Raw genomic sequence first — 24,230 nt, forward strand, 5'->3', positions numbered from 1 at the left:
CCTCTGTTGTCTCTTCTCCCTTTTAACTACAAGGTGCAACTATTTTGCCTATTTACTTTTTTTTTTTTGGTTCATTTCCTCTCATTGAATGTAAACTCCATGAGGGATAGGATTATCTCCTTCACCGTTTTTATCAGTAGTGTTCAACACAGTACTTGGGACATATTAGAACTCAGTAAATAATCAGTCTTATCCTTAATTCTACTAAATAGAGTTATACTCATAGAAAAGGTACTAATGCTTCTGTAAAATTCCGACCTGAGCGCACACGTGCACTTTAGAGTGAAACTTCCTTCCTTCTTGTGAGAAAGGGAAGGGGATGCCCTCAAGATACTGGGTCGGAACCAGGACTCCCAGGGTAAAGGGAGACCTCTCCCCTATCACTTTCTCTGGTCTTTGTAGGAGTGTAAGAACATCTCTCCGTTCTGCTTTAAGAAAGAATAAAGTAGCGAAAGAAGGGAATAATATAAAAGGTAAATAATAACTTCTAGGAAATGGAATGGAGCCCCTCCTCAAACAAGTCGATTACCTGTGAGTGGCTCAGCGACACAGAGATTGACAGAAACTGAAAAGGAAGGAAGCCCGGCTACCCTCCCCTTACCCCACCTCCTTCGCTGCTGTACACGCGCACCGCCCACCACGCTCAATTCCCCCCCTTTTCCCACAATCCTCTGTTCCTCGGGCCGACTTGGAGGAAAGAGCCTCGGAGGGGAAGGCTATTGGTTGAAAGAGCAGCCAATGAGAGAGCCTGTTACTAGTCTGCGGGCTGCGGTGTTGGGGGAGCGCGTTAGGCCTGGAAGCCCTTGGTGTCCCGGAGGTTTCATCGCGATGAGCTCCATCGGGACTGGGGTGAGTTTGCTGTGTCTTGGCGCAACGGACTAGCTGACGGATCAGCGTTGAAGGGAACTCGGACAGACCGCCTGGGGTGCGCCGCCTCGGGGTGCGGCGGGACTGCCTTCGGCCAACTGGGCCGCTTCCAGTTGTCCGGTCACCGGCAGTCTTTCCTACGCTAATTTGTAGGCCCTCGTTTGCGGTGATCGTGAGCTGAAGCTTTTCAGCTCAGGTGTAGCGGGCTTGGCGGCGCAGCAGTAAGATTGGGAGCCGCTTTGGATCGCTGAGTCACTTTCTTTAGCCGCTTAGGGAAACCGAAAGTAGAAACTCGTGGAGCCTGAAATAGCGTGTGCAGGGTTTGGGCAACAGTGAGCTTCTTGAGAACCACTGAGGCAGGGCGGCTTGAGATTCCAGGGTCTGAGACGGAGCTTTCTATGGACCGTCTTTGCAGGTCCCGGGATGCTGCTGACTCACTGGGCCTTCCCCATCTTGCCTTGGGAGTGTTACTGACCGTCCGCTCAGTAGGGGTCCCTGGAACCCCTGTCGGGGCAGAGCTAGTAGGAAAATTGTCTGAAAAGTGAGATCTGAAGATCCTTTACATTTTTCTTTTGTCCCAGCTTTTCCTGTACAAATTACTTAACATCACTTGGAGATATCAGTACCGTAAACATTTAAATCATTAGCTAGGGACTTAACCGCGTCTGTTAGTGGACTCGAGGGTTTTGGAGTTGGACTTGTTAACTTATTCAGTTTACTACTTTCCTGTGTTAAACGTACTGTACGTATGCAGTCTTTTGCTTATTCCTTTTATGTATTTTCCATATAGAAAATCTAGTTTTTCTTTAGAAGTATTTATTGGTTGTGTGCACTAGAGGCATTGAATAGTGGGTTTCTAAATTCATCAGTTCCACTTTAAAAAAGATTTTGATACTCAGCATTAAGGCCAGATACTGGTTTTCCGAGTTTGATAATAGGCGATTTATGTTTCGAATGGTTTAATTCATTCGGTTATGAGATGCTAAGTTTATGTCATAACATTTTTAAATTAGTAGATGCTCATTTAAGCATATTGTAGCAAATTGATTTTGCAACTACATTAATATTACCTTCAATTAATAGTGTTTTGTTCTGAAAACCCTTTTGACAGAGAGAGACACACACACACAGCGAGAGAAGGAACACAAGCAGGGGGAGCGGGAGAGGGAGAAACAGGCTTCCCGCCGAGCAGGGAGCCCGATGCGGGGCTCGATCCGAGGACGCTGGGATCATGACCTGAGCCCGAGGCAGACGCTTAACGACTGAGCCACCCAGGTGCCCCCTGAAAACTCTTTAAAAATACTTGATAAATATAAACATGGGAGGTATTTTGGTATTACAATAGTAGAGTTAATCTTCATTTAATAGATCAGGAAATTGAGACTCAGGAAGCACCATTGTTGAAGGCATATCTTTGGTCTTCACTTCTCCCAAGAACTCCAGGTATGAAGAAGACCTGCCTACTTGACATTTCTCTCCATTTGATTGTTGTTTTTTAGTGGGTTTTTTTTTTAATTAATTAATTTATTTTTTTGAGAGAGTGAGCAAGAGAGAGAGCATGAGCAGGGGCAGAGGCAGAGAAGAAGCAGACTCCCTGCTGAGCAGGGAGTCGGACGTGGGGCTCTATCCCAGGACCCCCAGGTTGAGACTTGAGCTGAAGGCAGAGGCTTAAGGGACTGAGCCACCCAGACGCCCCTCCACTTGATTGTTTAATAGGCATTTCAAACTATATGTCCAAAAGAGACCTCGGCTTTTCCCGTCCCCTTGCCATTTTGCATTTCCTACAATTTTCAGCTCAGTGAATGGTCCAATTCTAATTGCTCAAGTGAAAAAGGTCCATGATTCACGTTTAATTTCTTTACTCCTAGAGCCAATCCAATAACAAGGTGGTTTGTTTGTTTTGTTTTTTTAACTCTATCCTCAAAAATATTGTCTTTTTCTCTTTTCCTGGTCTAAACCACTACCTTTGGAATACTTGATTTCTGCTTCCATCCTTGTTCCCTCTACAATTCGTTTTCTAGATGAAGTTTGAAAAAAAAATAGATCATATCACCCCCCGGGCCCCCCTCCCCCCCATCCTGCTTAAACTCCAATGACTTCCAGTTGCATTTAGAATAAGATACAAACTTCCTGCTTCAGCCTAGGAGACTCAAAATAGTTTGGTCTTTACATGCCTCTGATATGATTTACTCTTCTCTCTACCACTTAGTGCTCAAGACACAGAGGCCTATTTCTTGTCCCTCATTGTGCTAGGCTTATTTCTACCCTCCATATCCTAAAGTGCTACTTGTTATTTAGGTCTGGCTAAGCCTAAGTAATTAAACATAACTGCTCTAGCAAGGCCTTCCCTGATCAGGTTGTCTGTACTAGGCTCTCAGACTGTCACTTCACCCTGTCTGAATTTTCATCATAATCCTTTATCTGGTTTCCAGCTCCTAGATTGGTGCCTGGTCTCCTTTGAAAATGAAAGACTTCAAGAATGAGTATTCTTTATATTTCCTTATAGTGACTACATGTAATGGATGCTTATCAAATGTTTGAATGCTATATTTTTTCTTTAAGGTCCTTCAGTTTGTTAGTGCGACAGCAATGAATTAACATGTTCTGACTTTAGTTCTATTTCTACTATACCATACTACAGGCATACCTTGTTTTATTGTACTTCACAGATACTGCATTGTTTTTCTTTCCTTTTTTTTTTTTTTTTTTTTTACAAACTGAAGGTTTGTAGCAACTGTGCATCAAGCGAGTCTGTTGGTGCCATTTTTCCAACAGCATTTGTTCACCTTGTGTCTGTGTCACATTTTGGTAATTCTCAGAATATTTCAAACTTTTTCATTATTAAGTTTGTTATGGTGATTTGTGATCATTAATTACCACTCGCTGAAAGCTTAGATGATGGTTAGCATTTTTTAGCAAAGAAGTATTTTTTAATGTATGTACATTGTTTTTTGTTTTCTTTTTTAGATTACAGTCTAGTGTAAACATAACTTTAGGGGTGCCTGGGTGGCTCAGTTGGTTAAGCGTCCAACTCTTTTTTTCAAGATTTTATTTATCAAAGAGAGCACAAACCAGGGGAGCGGCAGGCAGAGGGAGAAGCAGGCTTCCCGCGGAGCAGGGAGCCCGATGGCGGGGCTCCATCCCAGGACCCTGGGATCATGACCCGAGCCGAAGGCAGATGCTTAACCGACTGAGCCACCCAGGTGCCCCTTAAGCATCCACCTCCTGATTTTGTCTCAGGTCATGATCTCAGGGTCCTGAGATTGAGTCCCTTGTCAGGCTATGTATTGAGCGTGGAGCCTGCTTGAGATTCTCTCACTCACGCTTTCTCTCTCTCTCTCTCAAAAAACAAACAAAAACCCCCCAAATATAACTTTAATATGCACTGGGAATCCAGAAAACTCATTTTATTCACCTTACTGTGGTGGTCTGGAATCCAGAGTATCTCCATTTTGTACAAAAATGAACTTTGTGTTCTGTGTGAAAAAAATTCTGACTTAAACTAGGATTTGTATCTGTTGCTTTTCTTTTTAAGTTGTCTCTGCACACAATGTGGGGCTCGAACTCACAACCCCCAGATCAAGAGTTGTATGCTCTACTGACCAAGCCAGCTGGGCACTTGTCTTTTGTGTTTCAATAGCAGACATCTAAAGTAGCTTTCTTCTTAGCAGCTGTTGCTGCTCTGACATGCTTCCTTTTCCTCTTCAAAGCAAAACCTTTGAGATTTAACACACACCGGTTTCTGCTTTCCCCTGCCTGCCTGCCTGCCTGCCTGTTGTAATCTCTACACCCCAGGTGGGGCTCGAACTCACGTCCCTAAGATCAAGAGCCGCCTGCTCTACCAACTGAGCCAGCCAGGCGCCCCTTAACACATATTTCTGATGTGTAATCCATTTAGAAAGAAAGATGGTGAGGTTATTACTGCCAAAGATACATTATTTAAGCTTATTGTTGCCTTTTTCTTCCTAGTATGACCTGTCAGCCTCTACATTCTCTCCTGATGGAAGAGTTTTTCAAGTTGAATATGCTATGAAGGCTGTGGAAAATAGTAGGTAAGAAACATTGTTTTACTTGGAATTTAGCGTGTTTTTTAACCAGGTATTAAATATCTCCTTTTCTATATTTTTGGTAATTAGGCTTTGTTATGTTACTTTGGCACAAAATAATAGTTGCCCTAAAATAATCTCAATTTATTAGTCATTTCCAGATCTCTTTTTAGGTCAGATCTTTCCATGAACCTTAGTTACCATATTTGCGGTTGGTTCCGAGATAATCCACTTAGCTGTTCTCCTGTGTCTCAAATGTAGTGTATAAAACCAAATTCATTATCATCTTTGCTAGCCCATTTTCATTTTTGAAATTCTTGATTTATAGCCTTGTTTCCTTGGCCATTAGGTTTGTTGCTTTGTCATTTTATCTTTTATTTACTTGTGTTTTATTTATTTATTTTTTTAAATTTTATTTATTTATTTGACAGAGAGAGACACAGCGAGAGAGGGAACACAAGCAGGGGGAGTGGGAGAGGGAGAAGCAGGCTTTCCGCTGAGCAGGGAGCCTGATGCGGGGCTCGATCCTAGGACTCTGGGATCATGACCTGAGCCGAAGGCAGACACTTAACAACTGAGCCATCCAGGCGCCCCTTTACTTGTGTTTTAAATGTCCTATGCAGTTAGTCAGGTTTGTCCCAGTAGGATTTTTTTTTTCTGTTCTGCTGCCGTACTACAAAATGTGTAGGAGCACTAAGATATCTTCCGTTGGACTCACTTCCCTCACTCTTTCATTGCTTAGAGTAATGTGCCAAAATGATTACTTGGTACCCCTGTAACATCTTGGTTAAATTACTAGCTTGTTGACAAATTGTTAAGTCCTTTATTGAAGAAATTTTCGAGTCAGTTATACTTACATGACCTTGTATCTTAGAATCTTTGGGATGAATTAAGAGACTTTTAAAAAATAATATATTTCACGGGCGCCTGGGTGGCTCAGTCGTTAAGCGTCTGCCTTCAGCTCAGGTCATGATCCCAGGGTCCTAGGATCAGAGCCCCGCATCGGGCTCCCTGCTCGGCGGGAAGCCTGCTTCTCTCTCTCCCACACCCCCTGCTTGTGTTCCCTCTTTCGCTGTGTCTCTCTGTGTCAAATAAATAAATAAAATCTTTAAAAGAAAATATATATATATATATATTTCATAATATCTCATTCACATCTCTTCAAGGATTTTTTTTTTTTTTTGACCTAGTAAACAGAAGATAGGCCCTTAGACCAGGGAGCTGGAGAAAGACTTGGAAACCAAGTTACTGTTTTTCTCTTCCTCCTTTGAGTGTTGGATTTTCACTGGTTTAAAAAGCTGGAAAAGGAAGTCTTGATTGAGAAAAACTGGAAATACATTTGGAAACCATATGTAATACAGAAAATTGAGACTAGGCTATGAGGATCTGTGTGTCTTCGGAATTTGTTTTCTGTAAAGTTATTTCTAAATATGGCTTAAAATAGTTTATAGCAAATTAATTAAAAATTAATACATTAAAAATGAATTTTTTTTCTGCATAAAGAAAAAATACCACAGAAGTTCCTCTTTTAAAGGGGTATAATAGAATATTGAATGAGGATCAGAAAATGTAGATTTTCCTTCTAGCTGCTGCTTAATGGAAATATTATATAGGATGCCTCTGTTCGGTACTCTGAATGTTATTTTTGTTTATAAAATTGGGATGTAGACCTCTACCCTAACTACTTAACATACTTTACCGTAAGAATGAAATATATGTAAAAACATTTGGACGATTTTTAAGTGCTGTTTGGGCACAGAATGGAAAATGGAAAAATTAGGTTGTATATTAATTTTCATAATAGTGTGACATACAAGCTAATAGTTAGAAAATGTTTAGTCAAATATTAGGATTATATTCTGGCATCAAAAGGAGATCAATTCTTGGGGTGCCTGGCTGGTTTAGTTGGAAGAGCATGTGACTCTTGATCTTGGGGTTGTGGGTTGAAGCCCTGTGTTGGGTGTAGAGATTACTTAAAATCTTTAAAAAAGGTGGGGGCGGATCAGTTCTTTTAAAGAAAAGAAATTTAATCTTGGGAGTTTAAAAGTCAAATATTTTTGACTACATGTTGTGGTTTTTTTTAAGATTTTATTTATTTTAGGGAGCGAGCATGAGCAAGCATGAGTGGGGGCAGCAGGGAGCAGAAGGAGAGGGGCAGGCAGACTCCCCGCTGAGTGTGGAGCCCGACACAGGGCTAGATCCAGGACCCTGAGATCATGACCCAAGCCGAAACCAAGAATGGGATGTTCAACCTACTGAGCCACCTGGGTGCCCCTGACTACCTATTGTGTTAAGCATAGGAAGGAACTACTAAAACAAATAATCAATGACATATAAGTGAATACTTAAAAGCACTTTATTAAAGTATATATACAATGATCCTATTTTATCAAAGTATTCCCCTAGAAGGTAATATACACAAGAAAAACATGGAAAGATTAAATTATAAATTATAATTTTCCCCATTAGCTGCATTGAGGAGCCCAGGTATTAAAGGAGGATTGTGCAATGTAACAATGAAGGCTAGATTGTTTGGAACAAAAATTATACAGAATTTTGATCTCAGGACCCCCTTTTACTTGTAAAAAAACAAAAACACCAAAACCCAAAACATTGAGGACTTCAAAGAGCATTTATTTATTAGGCTTTAGTTCCACAATATCTACCATGACCAGTGAACTTTTATTTATGCATGTTATTGGATCTGTCAATATTTATCATATTAGAAATTAAAACTGAGAAAAAATATTTAATTCATTTAAAATAATGACAGTTGCATGTTAATGTAAGTAGTAATTTAAATTAACATTAAGTAAACTATTTAATACTAACATTTTTAATGAAAAGTAACTTTTTCACAATAATAAACAAGTGTAGTGAGAAGACTGGTATTTTACATTTTTGTAAATCTCAGTTGTTAATTGAAGCTTAATGTAAGACATCCTCATATCTGCTTCAATATGTTGTTACTTTTGTTGAAGCCTGTGGAGCAAATCAAGGCTTTTACAGATAAGTAGGTGGAAAAGTGAGGCATATTTTAATAGCCTTTTCAGATAATTATGGATGTTGTTTTTGATGCTATACCAAAACTGGACAAATGGTAGCTTTTTAAAGGTTAGTTGCAGTGTGGCCTCTGAAAACTTAATGATGAACTTTTTGTAGTTTTACATTAAAATCTGTTGGACTGTCTTGCGCTTCAGATGTTTTACCCGTGCATGTAAGGTAGTCATTTGGAAAATACTGGTTCACTGTGCTATAACAGATTTTCCAAATTTGGTATTTTTCATCTATCTATTAGAACAATTGGAAACATCACACTTGTTAATATCACCACTGATCTGATTATAAAAATTTGTAAGTTTTGTGAAACAGACGAACTCACGGTGATGAATATGTTTCCTAAAATTCCAATTTATGCTTGAAAACTTGAGTCTTATCACAGGCAACAAAATACTGTCCATTTTTCCTTGAAGTTGACAGGCTTATTTTGTTCATTTTAGGGGGAAAAAAAAAGTCTGCCATATACATATGTAAGTGTAAATAACTAGTTTGTCTGACATTGCTTGATGGTAAAAACAGGTATTCCATGAAAAAGTTCACAACTTGGGGCACCTGGTGGCTCATTCGGTTGAGCGGCTGCCTTTGGCTCAGGTCATGATCTGGGGGTCCTGGGATCGAGCCCCACGTCCGGCTCCCTGCTCAGCGGGAAGCCTGCTTCTCCCTCTCTCTCTTCCTGCCACTCTGCCTACTTGTGCTCTTTATCTCTCTGTCAAATAAATAAATAAAATCTTTAAAAAAAAAGAAAAAGTTCAGAACTTAACAGTTTTACCAGTACTTTTTCCTTTAGGCAACCATATTTTATGTTTGAGTACCTTCCATTTCCTTAATAATAATAAAAAGACAGGTACTCAAGGGTTGTCATCTAGAATTATTGCTTTCTTTTTTTTAATATTAAAACAGCTTTTAAAAATTACTGCTTTCTTAAGGACATTCTTTTTTTTTTTTTAAGATTTTATTTATTTATCAGAGAGAGAGAACAAATGGGGAACGGTAGGCAGAAGGAGGAGCAGGCTCCCTGCCGAGCAGGGAGCCCTGACACGGGGCTCGATCCCAGGACCCCGGGATCATGACCCGGGCCAAAGGCGGACGCTTAACTGAGCCATTCAACCGTCCCTTCTTAAGGACATTCTTAGCAAATTTTTTTTTTTTTTTAAAGATTTTATTTATTTATTTGACAGAGAGATAGCGAGAGCAGGAACACAAGCAGGGGGAGCGAGGCAGAGGGAGAAGCAGGCTTCCCGCGGAGCAGGGAGCCCGATGTGGGGCTTGAACCCAGGACCCTGGGATCATGACCTGAGCCGAAGGCAGATGCTTAATGACTGAGCCACCCAGGCGCCCCAACAAAATTTTTTAACTGTGTGAGCTTTTTTTTTTTGAATGTGAGAGCATAGAAATGAAAAATACAGTGATTAGTAGTTCACTGCTACCATTTGTTTCACTGCCTTGGTTTGTGTTAAAGTGCCGGCAGTTTGACCCACGAATGCTTCTGCGCTGGACCAGCAGTGCAAATGTCCACGTAGTGGGAAAAACTAAATGGTGTCTTTGTATTCTTACAAAAATAATTTTGACCTCCCATACCCCCTCGAAGGGGTTTTCAGGGATGCTCAGGGGGTTCACAGACCATACTCTGAGAACTTGTAGTTTGGAATAAGCAATGTTTTAGATTTAAATAGTGAGAATGACGATGACTTGGAATAATTAGGAAAGGCTACCTGAGGTTGTAGAGTTTAAGTTCAAGTGAGTTTGCAAAAGTTTGTGGAGAATTATTTAAATATACAGTGGTGAGGAGGAAGTGTGTTCTAGAACCCAGGAAAACCTCAACACAAAGACATAAAAGCAAAAATGAATATAGGTGTTTGGGGCATGTTAGTGAGGTTGAATTCAGTAGTGTGATGTCTATGACACTAATAGGAAGTTTAATAAGCTACAAATTTAATAGGAAGTTTAATAAGCTACAAATTTAATTTGTAGATTCTCAGGAATTTTGAAAGCTGGACCAAGGAGTTTAAACTGGAAAGGGAGCCATTGAAAATACCTGAAATATGAGGGAAGCCTGAAATTTTTTGTGGAATATGTGTGTGGCTCTGTTCATTTTTCTGGTTTCTCATCAGAATTCCCTTTTTATTAAAAGGATTTCAGAAGAGGGGTGCCTGGGTGGCTCAGTCGTTAGGTGTCTGCCTTCGGCTCAGGTCATGATCCCAGGGTCCTGGGATCGAGTCCCACATCAGGCTCCCTGCTTAGCGGGAAGCCTGCTTCTCCCTCTCCCACTCCCCCTGCTTGTGTTCCCTCTCTCGCTGTGTCTCTGTCAAATAAATAAATAAAATCTTAAAAAAAAAAAGTTAATGATGTATTTTTATCTTGAAACGGTAGAATATAATTTCTCCACATTTCAGAGATTAAGATCCATTTTGTTTTAAGCAGTTGTATAAAATGTGTATTATATTCTTCTACATACTTAATATAAGCAGTGGTCGCAGAAAAGGCAAATTAGCAAAAGAATTCTAAGCTTTCCACCTAGATTAGTCACTGTTAACTTTTTAAGTTTGTATATAACCTGTCTTTGCTATGCATTTTATGTACGATTTTTAATGGACATGAACTAAATCAACATTTATTATAATATGGATATCATATGCCAGACACTCCGCCATTTTGTACATATTTTGTTGGCATCTTTTCTCGCTTACGTATTAACATCTTTTTATGTCATGGTATGCTAGATTTTTTTTTGGTCACCTGGTGTTCATCTCTATGGACCTACTAATTTATCACACTTTAGGTTGTCCTCTTTCTAGTTTTCAAATGTGTTTGTTTTAAAGTACTAGCATGCTTTAAAAAACTAAATGTTACCTATTTTTATGGGTTTAATTTATGAAATTTCTTTTGTTAAAAAAATTGATTTTCTTCTACTTGTTCCAGTACAGCTATTGGAATCAGATGTAAAGATGGCGTTGTCTTTGGGGTAGAAAAGTTAGTCCTTTCTAAACTTTATGAAGAAGGTTCCAACAAACGACTTTTTAATGTTGATCGGCATGTTGGAATGGTAGGTCATATTTAAAAAATGTTCCTTTTTGCCTTGTCCAATTTCTTGTGAAGTAACTGTTTAGAATATATTAAAATGTGATTGTAAGAACCCATTTATTACTTCAGCATTGAGGCAGAAACAGATTAGAGGGCAGCCATAGAAGTAATCTGAGAGAGTTACAGTTCACTAAGAAAGGTAGTGTTCTTATAACCTGATTGGAGACGTATATGAAAAACCAAATTGCCTTAAGGGACGAGGGGAGTGAGGGTTGGGAAGTATGTGCAGGAAAGAGATCTTGGCAGTGTAGATAAGGTAGAATGCTTGAGAGGCATAGAATCTTTAGCTTTTCATATCTTTTGTGGGGATCACTGTCATATTGAAGATGTTATCAGAGAATACCTTTTTAGTAAGGTGGAGCACCAAGAAAGGATGTTTAATGAAAGGAAAAGTGAACACATCCTTTTTACTAGCTTCATAGACATCACTGTATTTATTTTATGCAGCTGGTGTCTTGAGTGACTGATTTGCATAATTGCAAGTGAAACCATAAATACATTACTGGTATATACTGAAGTCATTCTGTATAGATGTCAGACTTTGTTCAGTCAGACAATAAGCAAAACAAGTAAAGGAGTGATTCTAACTCTGTTTACTGAAAAGGCAAGGAAGAAAAGACGTGTGTGCTAGAACCACTTTACATAAATTATGTCATTTAAGTCTGACATTGCAGTGAAAGTATTAATCCCATTTTTACAGATAAGAAAACAAGACTCACAGCTGGTAAAGAAATAAAATGGGATTCAGACTGGGGTCTGCATGGTCTGCGAGTTATTTCAGAGTCCATTGTGCAGGGTGAGATCTTGTAGGACCTCTCATTCTGCTGTTATCTTTGATATTTCTAAATGAGATGTGTTACAAACACAAAAAGGACCAATAAAATAATAAGCAATAAACTATAAAGCTACAGATAATTTTTTTTTTGGCTTCTTCAGTGATTATTTTTTCTGAACATATTTTCTCTCCTGAACAAATTACTGCCAGTGAAACTGATACGACTTTTTTTCTGTCATTTGGACCTCTACATTTATTTATTTTTTAAAATTTGAGTATAGTTGACACACAATATGAAAGTGGTATGTTTTGATGAAACTTGCCAGATTGTAACCCAGCTGATAGGAGGGAACTAGTGAATTATGCATTCTTTCACTTAGTAAAAACAAAACAAAACAAACTTTGGGCCGGTATATTTTGAAAAAAATCATGTATGCTTAAAGGTACTTTAGTGATGGCAAAACTTTGTCTTAGAACTTTAAAATTTGTTCCATTTGTTATTTAAAGCCAGGAAACTGATGGCATTCCTAATAGCTGGAATGGCAAAACATCACATGTTGAAGAGGGTTGGAGATAATGAAGGGTTAATATTGTCTCCACAGTTGTCATCTTCAAGTGGTTTGGGAATTATTGGACTTCACAGTAAGCTTTCTCCAAAACAATAGAAGATTTTTTAAATGGTGAAACTTACTGGCTGGGTGACTTTGGGGAAGTTATTCTAAACACAACTGCCTCACCTGCAAAAGTAGGGTAGTAATAGGACCTACTTCATAACAGTTGTTACAAGGTTAAAAATTACATAAAATGCTTAGCATGTAATAAGTGCTCACTATGTTTTAGAAATTTTCATCACTACTACTATTAATAGGTAGCAGTAGAAAAAAGCCTGTTGTTCTGATATCACTTACTTTTAAATTCTGTAAATCTCCTAAGCTGGTGGTTCCTGGACTTTCTTGGTTCCTGGTACTAAGTATTTCAGTGAGTCTTTTTTTCATGGCTTCCCTATGCGAAAATAAGTACCCAGTAGTTCTTATTATGAATTTAGGTCCAAATGACTTAGTGTTTATGTCTTAAAAACTTAGTAGCTTATAAGAGAAAAAAATACACATAATGATTAAAGAAAAATCTTTTTATTTTTAAACAATCACAGTTACTAATGTGCACTGCACAACTTCCTAAACTTTGGAATCAGATTATGTGTGGGCCCCCCCTCCCCATTTCTTGTTCCACATGGATTTTTGTTTGGTACTTATTTTTTATCGCAGCAACCCAGGTGCTTAACAATATGATGGCATTAAAAGGAATACTGAATGATCTAATGCTGAAACTGAACTACTTCAACAACTATCCCCCAAATTCCAGGTGTTGCATAACTGAGTTCAGTACGGTGCCCTAGCATCTCTCAGCACATGGTTTGGTAACTGTAGTTGTAAGCTACCAGTCTTGGAAGATGTGTGGTTTGTCATGTTTTAGTTTGTCATTGCAGTTTAATAGTAAGCTGAAAAAGATTTGAGGTTGTGCCTTTTAGACCAAAACCTTTAGTAATTTGAACACAGAACTACTTTAAATAGAGATCAGTCCTCATCAAGACCAGTAGTTTTATTCTGGTTGTTGCTTATTTATAGTGAACTGGTAAATTGGGGAGACATGGGAAGATTAAATGTAGAAATATTCCTTGTGAATGTCATCATTCAACAAACAAGTCACACCTGGTAAATTTCTGAATTATAATTCCATACTTTTATTTTGATCCCACCCAATCAGAATGCCAGAATGCCTTATAAAGACCTTTAAGCCAAATTATTTCTAATGGTGATGCTTGTTATAAAGTAAGCCTACAGTAATTACACACTCTTCTTGATTTGTGTTAGGAATGTATTTATCTACTAAATTGGTACTTCCTTTCTTTCAGGCAGTAGCGGGTTTGTTGGCAGATGCTCGTTCTTTAGCAGACATTGCAAGAGAAGAAGCTTCCAACTTTAGATCTAATTTTGGCTATAACATTCCATTAAAAGTAAGTTGATAATATGTTGAGGAGCCTTTTGAACAGTAATAGAAATTTGCTGATATGCTCTTCTGTTTCTCCCCCTCCTAGCATCTTGCAGACAGAGTGGCCATGTATGTACATGCATATACACTCTACAGTGCTGTTCGACCTTTTGGCTGCAGGTATGAAATTTTGTGAGATATTCAGTTAGATGTGTACTGTTTTCCCCAGTATCTTAGCCTTTTATATCCTTAGAAGTATGAGCTATGACCCAAGAAGTATTAGGGCAATGATTAAATGAAACTCTGTACATCAAAACGAAAACTTTGAATAATGAAAAAGACCCTACAAATTTGGAGTGATAATAAAACACAGAACTCCTAGTAATAACTTTAATCTGATTATAATACATTCTCTGGAGGAGGGTGGTCAAAGGTATAAAGGTTCTAAGATAAGTGCTAGAGATGTAATGTACAGTATGATGACTGTAGTTACCACTGCTGTGTGACATAGGGGAAGGTTGTTAAATACATCCTAAGAATTTTCTTCACAAGGAAAAAAGTTTTTTTCTCTTTTTATTGTATCTTTATGAGATGATGGATTTTACTAAACCTACTGTAAGCATTTCACAATACATTTGAATCAAACCATCATGCTGTACACTGTATAGTGATGCATTCAATTATTTCTCAATAAAACCAGAAAAAAATTCTCTGGTGTCAGATCCCAGCATTTTCAGGAAACAAACTGACTTTAAATATATTCTCTCTTGACATTATTAGGTAGCCAACTAAAGGGACACTTCAGTTTTCTCATTAATTTCCATTGGCTACTCTTACTTTAAGCAGTTAGGTGCAGTGCTCTTAATTGGGAGTTTAGCAGTCCATAGTGAATCCAGACAAATTTGCATTTCATAGTTCTCATTAGTCAGTTTCCTATTTCTGTTGTTAAGATGAAATGCTGGTATTTTTATTTTGGGGGGAGGGAAGCTGAGATTCAGTTGCATCAAGACTTGAAATACATGTAAATATTTAAATAGGGCTCAGACCTGTCATCACTCTAGATTTTCCTAAAAAGACATGTTTAGTTTGTAACTTTAAAGAAATAAACAGTCCTTGTTTGATCAAAGTCAAACATTTACTAACATCTGATTGCTTGCCACTCTGAAAAGGCTGTAGAAAGTTTATTAGCTACAGTCCTGCCTTTCCATTGTTTATTATCAGTCATATTTAAATTACTGAGGACAGAGTTTTAGTGAAAACCTGAGTTTTATTCTACTACCAGTAAGTTAGGCCTGTGGACATTTTTTATATTAGTTCTTAAGGTTTTCACTTAAATTACATTGAAAAACTTTGCTTTTAGACTTCATAGAATACCTTTCCATTTTTTTTAACCTTTCAATGCTCTGAATTAATCATTTCTCTATTTCTAAGGGAATAGGAATAATGGAGAACTTTTTCAGTAAATATTGAGCATAAACTATGAGATAGTCATAGATATGTGTGAGAGGGCGGGACACAAACATGAATAAGTTTTCATTGGTACAGTTTTATAGATGATAGGATACACACTGACTATAGTGGACCCAGCACCAATAAGGGAATGGTTGCTTTCTTGGGAGAGATGGCAAGGAAAAGAATGTGAGATGTAGGTGGAATGGTAAGAGTATTTCATGCAAAGGGACTGGTATGAAACAACATGGGCATTTCAGGTAATGCAGAGCTAGTTAGTATTCTTGGTGTGTAGGAGGGATACTGAAGATGTAGGAAGGGGCAAGATAATACAGAAGTCTGTGTTCCATACTAAGGAAACGTGGAAGGGATTTAAAATTAACCAGTTATATATTCTGCAAGGTAAGTTTCATGAGTATGGAAGGAAATGATTGTAGGGGTGGGAACTGGACAGCTACTGTTACAGTAGTCTGTACATGAACTGATACATAAGATAAAAGCTGGTTTCTTTTCTACGAGGGTAAACTAAATCCCAGTTTCAGAAAATCACTAATTCATATGATTGTTTAACAGCCTAATTTTAATTTGTTGAGCATATTAAAATATTTTAAATGAGTTTGGATTACTGTAGAAAAATAACTGGAGGAATATTGGGGAATAGCCCAGAAAGAATGAGGGATGTAACAAGAGTTTGAGGCAGATTGAATGTATTTGTTAGTTTTGTTATCTTGGCTTTTTCATGTGTATGCCTTTACCTCTTGGGCATTCTCATTAGTTTTTTCTCTGTCATTACTCCTTTGTCTACACTGCTGTCCTCCCAGGAAAGTTTCATCAGCAAGTTTAGTACTAAACAAAGCCATATAAATTTTGAACAATTTCAAGTATATAGTAGTTTTTTGAAATTACTTCATCAAAGTGTTTATTATGAGTTATGTGTATTCATTTATCTTAGAAAGTATAATCTTCTATTTACTGAATTTTTAATATTTTTATGGTATTAAAACCATGGTTTAAACTATTTACTTTCATGTAGTTTCATGTTAGGGTCTTACAGTGTGAATGATGGTGCACAGCTCTACATGATTGACCCGTCAGGAGTTTCATATGTGAGTAATTTTGAATCATGAGTTTCTATTTCTAGTTTAATGGTATCTCATTAGCATGTATTTGGATTACATGAAGTTTCTTTAAAATTAATTCAAAGAAAGTAACAATTTCTTGTTTACCATAACCACCTGTGGTTATGAGGCAGAGGAAAGATTTATCGCCTTCAGTATGCTATTTACAGGAACTACATAGTGAACATAAAAATTTCAGTATGTGGTATTTCCTTTATTGTGATAGATACTAACAATGTCTTAAAACTAAACCTTCCCTTAAGAAAAAGGATTTTAAGTGGGATTTCTTGCATTTTTACTTACCTTACCTCTCTTCTGACATATTTATGGTTTTCAATAATTACAAAAAAGATTTTATATTTTGTCATTATATGCAAATATAAATGGGAATCCTTGCATTTAAAAAACTTTTTCAGTATAATAAAAAATGGTTTAGAGTATTGAATTGAGCAATTATCTGTTTTTGTCATACTGCTAAAAATTTTTCCATTCCTAATCTCAAAAACATCTCTAGTTCATGAAGTGTATATAATGATGTTAATTTTTCTTGTATAGCACCTCTATTAAAAATAATCCACATTATTCTAGAATTGTTTAATTTTTTTGAGCCCCCTAGTGTTCATTAGACATGTGTTTGTATTTAATACTCCATACTTACTTTTGAAAGTCATTTAACATCCTTTTGTTAACCTTTAAATAGACAGTCATAGCCAATAATGATTTTAGGATAGTATATCAATTTACTTAATATCTGTATTTTTTGTGTTTTTTTAAATAGGGTTATTGGGGTTGTGCCATTGGTAAAGCCAGGCAAGCTGCAAAGACAGAAATAGAAAAACTTCAGGTAATATACTTAATGCTTGAATTTTCCTGTAACATTATCCTCATGTAGTGAAGTTTTATCACCACAGATGAAACCTTTTCATTTAAGGATACATAGAGTATAGTTTGCGGTTTTGAGCAGAGCTTTCTGAATATGAGAGACTGATTAAGAAATCTGGAGGGAGCTCTGTAGCCTTAGGTTTGAGAGCTCTGGTGTTTTACTACTTCGTTTCTTCTCTGGAGCACAGCTTTTGTCTGTGAAGTCTTACCATGAACAGTCTGTGTCCTTCTGCTTCTATTTTCTTTGTTCCTAGCTAGATAAGGCATAAAACCTGTTACAACTCCTCACTTTTTGTTCCCCCAAGAGCCATAAATTATTAGTGTAAAAGTTTTTAACGTGCTTGTTTTCATTTCAGCCAAATTGATCAACTCAGTGTTGAAACAGTATTTGCTCACTCTTTATCAGAAACTTCCCCTAAAGGCAGGCAGGCAGGCATGCGCGTGCACACACACACACACACACGAAAAATACAGTATTTAGAGCAGTCTTCTATCCTTTCTGAGGTTAAATCCTAACAAGATATAGGACTACCAACATATCCTAGCTAAGAATGGAGAAACCTCACTTTGAGGAGCATGTATGTATACTTAATGACAAATACATGCTCTAAATCAGCGGTCAGCAAACTATGGCACACTGTCTTCTTTCTAAAGTTTTATTGGAACACAGTCACATTCAGTCTCTGGCTGCTTTCACACTACAAAAGTAGAGTTTAGTAGTTTGAACAGAGACCAAAGACCATATGGACCATATGGCTCTTTATAGAAAGGAGTTTGCCAACCCATGCTCTACATCATTGCTCTGGCTTGTTTTTCTTCTGATGTTGCTTACCAAGAATGTTATGTTATGAAATAAAAATTTCATGAACATATATAAAAATATAATTGTCATTTAAAATGTGCTTTTTTAGGGTGCCTGGGTGGCTCAGTTGGTTAAGTGTTCAACTCTTGGTTTTGGCTCAGGTCATGATCTCATGGGTAGTGAGAACGAGCCCCGAGTTGGGCTCCACACTCAAGTCTACTTGAAGATTCTCTTTCTCTGCCCTTCCCCCCACTCCTGTGCTCTCAAAAAAATAAATCTAAAGAAAAAATGTGCTTTTTCAAGTTTGCTTAAATTTGCCTTTATTATGATAAAATTAATTTACTCATAGAACTTAACCTGTAAGGGGAAAAATATGGAGAGATAGGTATTCTTTTTTTCCACTTCACCCCCAAATTAACACGAAAACATTTAAATGTCAGAAAATAGCAAAACTATCTCCATCTAGATTGAAGTTATTTTCCAGTGTTTTATCCATTTGTTTTTTCTTGAACTATTTTAAACAATTACAGTGACACTGTATCCCTAAATGCTTCAGCATTCATCTGTGTAGAATATTGTATTATCAAAGAGTCTAATCAAACTGCCTCTATTCTCAAGTGTCATTTTGTAGCTTTTTCAAACCATGATATAATTAAGGCTCACACTTTGAATTTCAACTATTTTAATTAAGGCTCACACTTTGAAATTCAACTATTTTAAGTCTTCCCCTCCCCCCCCAAAAGGGGGGGTGCCTAGGTGGCTCAGTTGGTTAAGCTTCTGCCCTTGGCTCAGGTCATGATCCCAGGGTCCTGGGATTGAGTGAGTCCTGCATAGGGCTCCCTTGCTCAGCGGGTCGTCTGCTTCTCCCTTTGCCCCTCCCCCTGACTTGTGCTCTCCCTCCCATTCTCACAAATAAGTACGTCTTACCCTTCTCCCAGTACCAATTTGTTTTTTTAGGGGGAGGGAGGGACAGAGGGAGACCGAGAATCTCAAAGCATGCTCCACACTGAGTGCAGAGCCCGATGCAGGGCTTGAGATCACAACCTGAGCTGAAATCAAGAGTCAGACCTGAGCCACCAGGCACCCTCCAGTAGTAATTTTTTGAAGCCCATGCCAATTGCTTTTGTAGTTAGTCCTTCATACTAGATTTGTGTATTTCCTAACAAGACTGGTATTCTTAAATTCAGTATCATGGTTTTGATTTTATATGGGTTATTGACAAAGTTGTGAAAAGAATCTGAAAATAGTTATGTAAGTGGAAAGTACCTCTTTTGACTCATGACTCAATATTTTATTTTCTACAGATGAAAGAAATGACCTGCCGTGATGTTGTTAAAGAAGTTGCAAAAATGTAAGTTGAAACTTTTATCATCATTGACAAATATTTCATTTGACCTTACCTAATACATTAATTCTAAAGGTCTGTTTTGTGTTTTAAAATAACTTTGTGCCTAATTTTTAGAAGGTGAATTTAACATTCTAAAAAGTCTCACTAAGGAGAATATCCATATTTCAAGTGATAGTGAATGGGTGTGAAAAAATAGCTTTTGACAAAATAAAACTATTTAGGTGAAAGAATTCAAGAGTAGGAGGATACATTTGGACCTCTAGGAGCTTCATTTGATAACTCCTACTCTCTCAGATCTCAGAAATCCCAGTAATAGGAATGTGGTTTACAAACTTATTTTAGGTTTATAGCTAGTTATTTCTACACATGAACCATGAACCTGGCTCCTTTATACAATCTTGTCTTTTTGGGGGCAAGATATGTCAGTCATAAAAGCTTTTCTAAGAAGATGAGAAGAGCGGTATTTCAACACATTTAATAAAAAAGCCTGAAGTGGTTCATATTACAGGTACATAGAGTAGAATGCTTATGTGACTACAATAAGTAACAACTAAGTCCATAAACCTGAGTGGAATGCTTCAAAAAAATTCATGATTCTTCCGGATCAAAGAATGTAGGCATGTATTATCTCAAAAAAATCCAATAAAATGCAAGTTTTGCAGCCAGCTTTTCAGATTTAAAAGTAATAAACATACTATTTCACATTAGAATTACATCAACATGGTCTAGCCAGCAGTTTGTGCAAATGTCTCAGGTTTTACATGCAAGGAAAATAAAGTCTTAGAGGCTCCATTATATATTTATATATATTTAAATGGTACCCTTAATCTCTTCTAAACTGATAGTTGTAATAAAATACTGAAGTGTTTTATGATTCTGTCTTGTCATCACCCTTGCTACTGCCACATTATCTTCCCTCCCCCACTTTTACCAAGAGACCCCTCTCCTTTCCAGTTGTGAAGCAGCAGAACCCACTCTATGATTGTCAGTTAATAACATGAGCAACTCTGGGAATTACCTTACAGTAGAACCACTTGGAAGATAATCCTCACTGAATTGTACAACAGCTTATTACTATTATTTTTTTATTGGGGGGGGTACAGAGAGAATCCTGTGCAAGGCTCCATGTCCAGTGCAGAGCCCAACTTGGGGCTCAGTCTCACAACCCTGAGATCATGACCTCTGGAAATCAAGTCAGACGCTCAACCAACTGAGCTACCCAGGTGCCCCTGTACAACAGTTTAAATGTGATAAATTCCATTTCCTTCACTGAGAAGTGCTTCTGGAAATTAGCCCTTACCACACCTTTTTATGTTTAGGTGTAACAGTAGACACTAATTAGTTCCATGTAGGAAAGCCATCCCCTTATCATTTAATAAAATGGAGCACTATGTATCTTTTACTTAGTCTAGAAATTAAGATGCTTCCTTGTACTATAGCAAGGCTTTAAAAATATCCTCCAAAAGTGTGTGAAGATGGTAGAAAAGGTAGAATAAGAAAGCTTTGCTCTGATACTTTTATGTGGTGTGACACGGCCTCCTTGTTTATTGCAGTCTGGCAATATATTACAGTTGGAAGGCTAGGTTAAGGGGCATATAGTTCTTATAAAATGGATAAGGGGTTTAAAAAGATACCTGCCAAGAAACTTCAGATTGAAGAGACCAGTAATAATTGCAAACTAATACGTTTGTTTTAAAAATAATCATTTAATGAAAGGAATAAACAAATATCCTGAAAAGGTACAGTTGTAATAATGGCCTTTCCCCATTTGAATCTGTGTTCCTTTTGAGGTATCTTTTTGAGTTGTGTGTCTATAATTAAACAGTATCAAACAACTTGGGTTGTAAACATTCCTTTGTAGTATTTAATTTTATATATCCATCCTTGTGTGATTGTCTTTTCTTTTTAAAAATTTTATTTTAGAAACAGAGAGGGAGAGCAGGGGTAGAGGGAGAGACTCTCAAGGAGGGTCCCGGCCCTGAGGATTATGACCTGAGCCAAAATCAAGAGTCTGATGCTGAACTGACTAAGCCACCCAGCCTATTATCTTTTCTAGAAGTGTTCATAAATATAGACTACAATGTGTCTATAATTTTATAAATACTTGTATTAGGGATGGGTGTTCTAATTTGTGTTGACTGGGTGCATGTTTGTAAATGACCAAGTAAATGTTAATTTTCCCTTTTGCATTCTAGAATTTACATAGTACATGATGAAGTTAAGGATAAAGCTTTTGAATTAGAGCTCAGCTGGGTTGGTGAAAGTAAGTTATTTTTGTGCATTTATTTGCTCTTGAGTCATCTGTACCAAACCGAATTTAAAATTGGGGCCTGTTTTTCCCTTTTTAAAATCTTAATTTGGTAATGACATACATACAGAAAAAAGTACACAAATAACAGATGAATTGATGAATTATCATAACATGGGTATACTCATAACCACTGTCCTCTCTCTGGTCAACAAATAGGCCAGTTCCCCAGATCACCCCTTGGGCCTCTTTGAATTTATAGTTCTCTACCTTCTCCCCAAAGGTAACCACTACCTTGAATTCTAACTCATAGGTAGTTTTGCCTGTTGTTCAGTTTTATGTAAGTGAATTACAGTGTATATCCTTTTATCCCTGATTTTACCTTAGCATTGTGTTTGTGTTGTATACAGTATTTGTTCGTTTGCCTTGCTGTATAGTATTCTATTGTCCAAATATCGCACAATTTACTCATTTCCTCTTTTGCTGCTGGTTAGTTGGGCTCTTTCCAGTGGGCTTTTTTTTTTAACTATAATGAATAGTGCAGCTGTAGATGTCCTGTGTAACAATTTTAGTATATGTATGTAGCATTTCTGTTCCAAGAGTAGAATTGCTGAGTAATGGAAATATGCGTAAGTTCAAGTGCAATGGGTAGTGCCAAAGTGTGTCCTACCATTCAGTGCCTTTCTAATACAAAGAAAGCCAGAACAAACTTACAAGGTAATATTTTTGAAGGGGGGAAGTTCTGCCTAATTGACTAATGTTATGAATGGTTTACTTTTTTGAAGCATTCATTTACTGAAAAATGACCATTTTTTTTTCCTTACAATGGTAACCATGGATGGGATTTCAAGGCTAGCTTTTTAAAAATTAATCATGCTGCACATTAATAAATGCTCAGAATTTATCATAGCATCAGGATAAATCATTGTATAATTTGTTTTCATAAGAGCTAAATTTGGACAGATTTAATCTTACGTGGAGAAAACAACACAAGTTCGGAGCATCTGGTATTACTCATAGTATAACTTTTAACGTTAGGTAGATTATATGTATGGATTGGGTAGATTTTATTGTATTGGAAATCACAACGTTGTCCTCATTTCTAATTCATTTAAATATATGGCTTAATTTGCAGTAACAAAAGGAAGACATGAAATTGTTCCAAAAGATATAAGGGAAGAGGCAGAGAAATATGCTAAGGTAAGCTGCAGTGTGTGAAAACTCTAGCTAAAGGTATGAAAGTAAGTTGAATAATAAAGGAACTCGGTTGATTTCTATAAAATAACACTTAAGAGTTGAACTGAACTAAGGTTAGAAATTTTCTAGGTTATACTCCGTGGGGATAGGGTTGCCCTGGTTCTAAACACTTTGTATGTGAAAATGGTAAGGGTTTTCCAGGACATTTAATGCTTTCATACTGTGTGTTCTATCAATATAGTCAGTCGAGGGTGCCTGGGTGGCTCAGTTGGTTAAGCGACTGCCTTCGGCCCAGGTCATGATCCTGGAGTCCCGGGATCGAGTCCTGCATCAGGGGGGGTCCCTGCTCAGCAGGGAGTCTGCTTCTCCCTCTGACCCTCCCCCCCCTCATGTGCTCTCTCTCTGTCAAATAAATAAATAAAATCTTTAAAAATATATATATATATAGTCAGTTGGTTGTTAGAACAAGATACACTTAATTAGGGGTGCCTGGGTGGCTCAGTCGGTTGAGCATCTGCCTTCGGCTCAGGTTGTGATCTCAGGGTCCTGGGATTGAGCCCCACATCAGGTTCCCTGCTCTGCCGGAAGCCTGCTTCTCCCTCTCCCACCCCCCCACTTGTGTTTCCTCTCTTGCTGTCAAATAAAATCTTTAAAAAAAAAAAAAAAAAGATACACTTAATTATCCTTTTCTTTGCTTGGGTATGTTATTCTAAGTCAGTTCATCTTCAGTTATAAAGAATTTTCAGTGTGTTTAATTAGATTCAGTATTAAAATTAACATAATAAAATTAAAAATTTTAAAAATTGATTTTAAATACTATCTTTCTCTTAACAGGAATCACTGAAGGAAGAAGATGAATCAGATGATGATAATATGTAACATTTACTTCAGCATCAATTTTAAATTTCTAATACAGTCCCGTGTAACTCTTTATCCCTGTGGATTATTATCTACCCACTGACCAATTTGCATTATTAAATTTTTGTCTTGTAACAATTGAAGTTGGGGAATAATTGAGTATATATTTCCTTGGTATTAAAATGAAGGTTTACGCTTACTGAAAAATTCCTTAAGATACTGCAAAAAGAAGCTTTGGAATCATTAATTCAAAGCTCCATTCATCACTCAACTAGAATCTAAAGATCATTTATCACTGGGTTTTGTGCAGTAAGTCCCTGCCAACTCAGTAGGTATTACTTGATGCCATTACCCAGTTTTGTATTTAGTGAAATTATTGTTGGTCATCAGCCACTTTTAAGTGTGACACACAAGAAAGATGTTTTTAGGTTGGAGAGTGAAGAATTTTTTCCCCCTTTCATTGTGGTGAGGAGTGGATTTAAGGACCTATCCTGTCACTTAAAAAATTTC

The 24,230-nt window shown here is 37.3% G+C and overlaps 2 protein-coding genes across 10 annotated transcripts in view; one reads left to right on the forward strand and one right to left on the reverse strand.

Moving 5' to 3' along the window:
- ARMH4 (armadillo like helical domain containing 4) overlaps positions 1–24,230 on the reverse strand; it is a 230,560-nt gene that overhangs the window by 186,864 nt on the left and 19,466 nt on the right. The window lies entirely within an intron of this gene.
- Positions 690–23,863, forward strand: PSMA3 (proteasome 20S subunit alpha 3). 3 transcript variants are annotated; one of them, XM_045900943.3, is made up of 11 exons: positions 690–849; positions 4,837–4,919; positions 10,893–11,016; positions 13,742–13,843; positions 13,925–13,998; positions 16,301–16,373; positions 17,164–17,229; positions 19,374–19,420; positions 21,613–21,680; positions 22,801–22,865; positions 23,697–23,863. In XM_045900943.3, exons 1-11 carry the CDS (start codon positions 739–741, stop codon positions 23,739–23,741), a joined length of 858 nt encoding a protein of 285 aa, XP_045756899.1. In that variant the 5' UTR covers positions 690–738; the 3' UTR covers positions 23,742–23,863. The 3 variants fall into 3 exon arrangements, with proteins under 3 accessions (XP_045756899.1, XP_064427179.1, XP_064427180.1); XM_064571109.1 differs by lacking the exon at positions 21,613–21,680; XM_064571110.1 differs by lacking the exons at positions 21,613–21,680; positions 22,801–22,865.

The sequence above is a fragment of the Mirounga angustirostris genome, unplaced genomic scaffold (genome assembly GCF_029215605.1).
Source record: "Mirounga angustirostris isolate CCGP_5_RB_7025 unplaced genomic scaffold, mMirAng1.0.hap1 SCAF_9, whole genome shotgun sequence".
NCBI lineage: Eukaryota > Metazoa > Chordata > Mammalia > Carnivora > Phocidae > Mirounga > Mirounga angustirostris.

Coding starts and splice junctions, on each gene's coding strand:
- PSMA3 (XM_045900943.3), top strand. CDS start 739: ATGAGAGAGCCTGTTACTAGTCTGCGGGCTGCGGTGTTGGGGGAGCGC. Junction 4,920..10,892: donor AAGGCTGTGGAAAATAGTAG/GTAAGAAACATT, acceptor TACTTGTTCCAG/TACAGCTATTGGAATCAGAT. Junction 11,017..13,741: donor TTGATCGGCATGTTGGAATG/GTAGGTCATATT, acceptor CCTTTCTTTCAG/GCAGTAGCGGGTTTGTTGGC.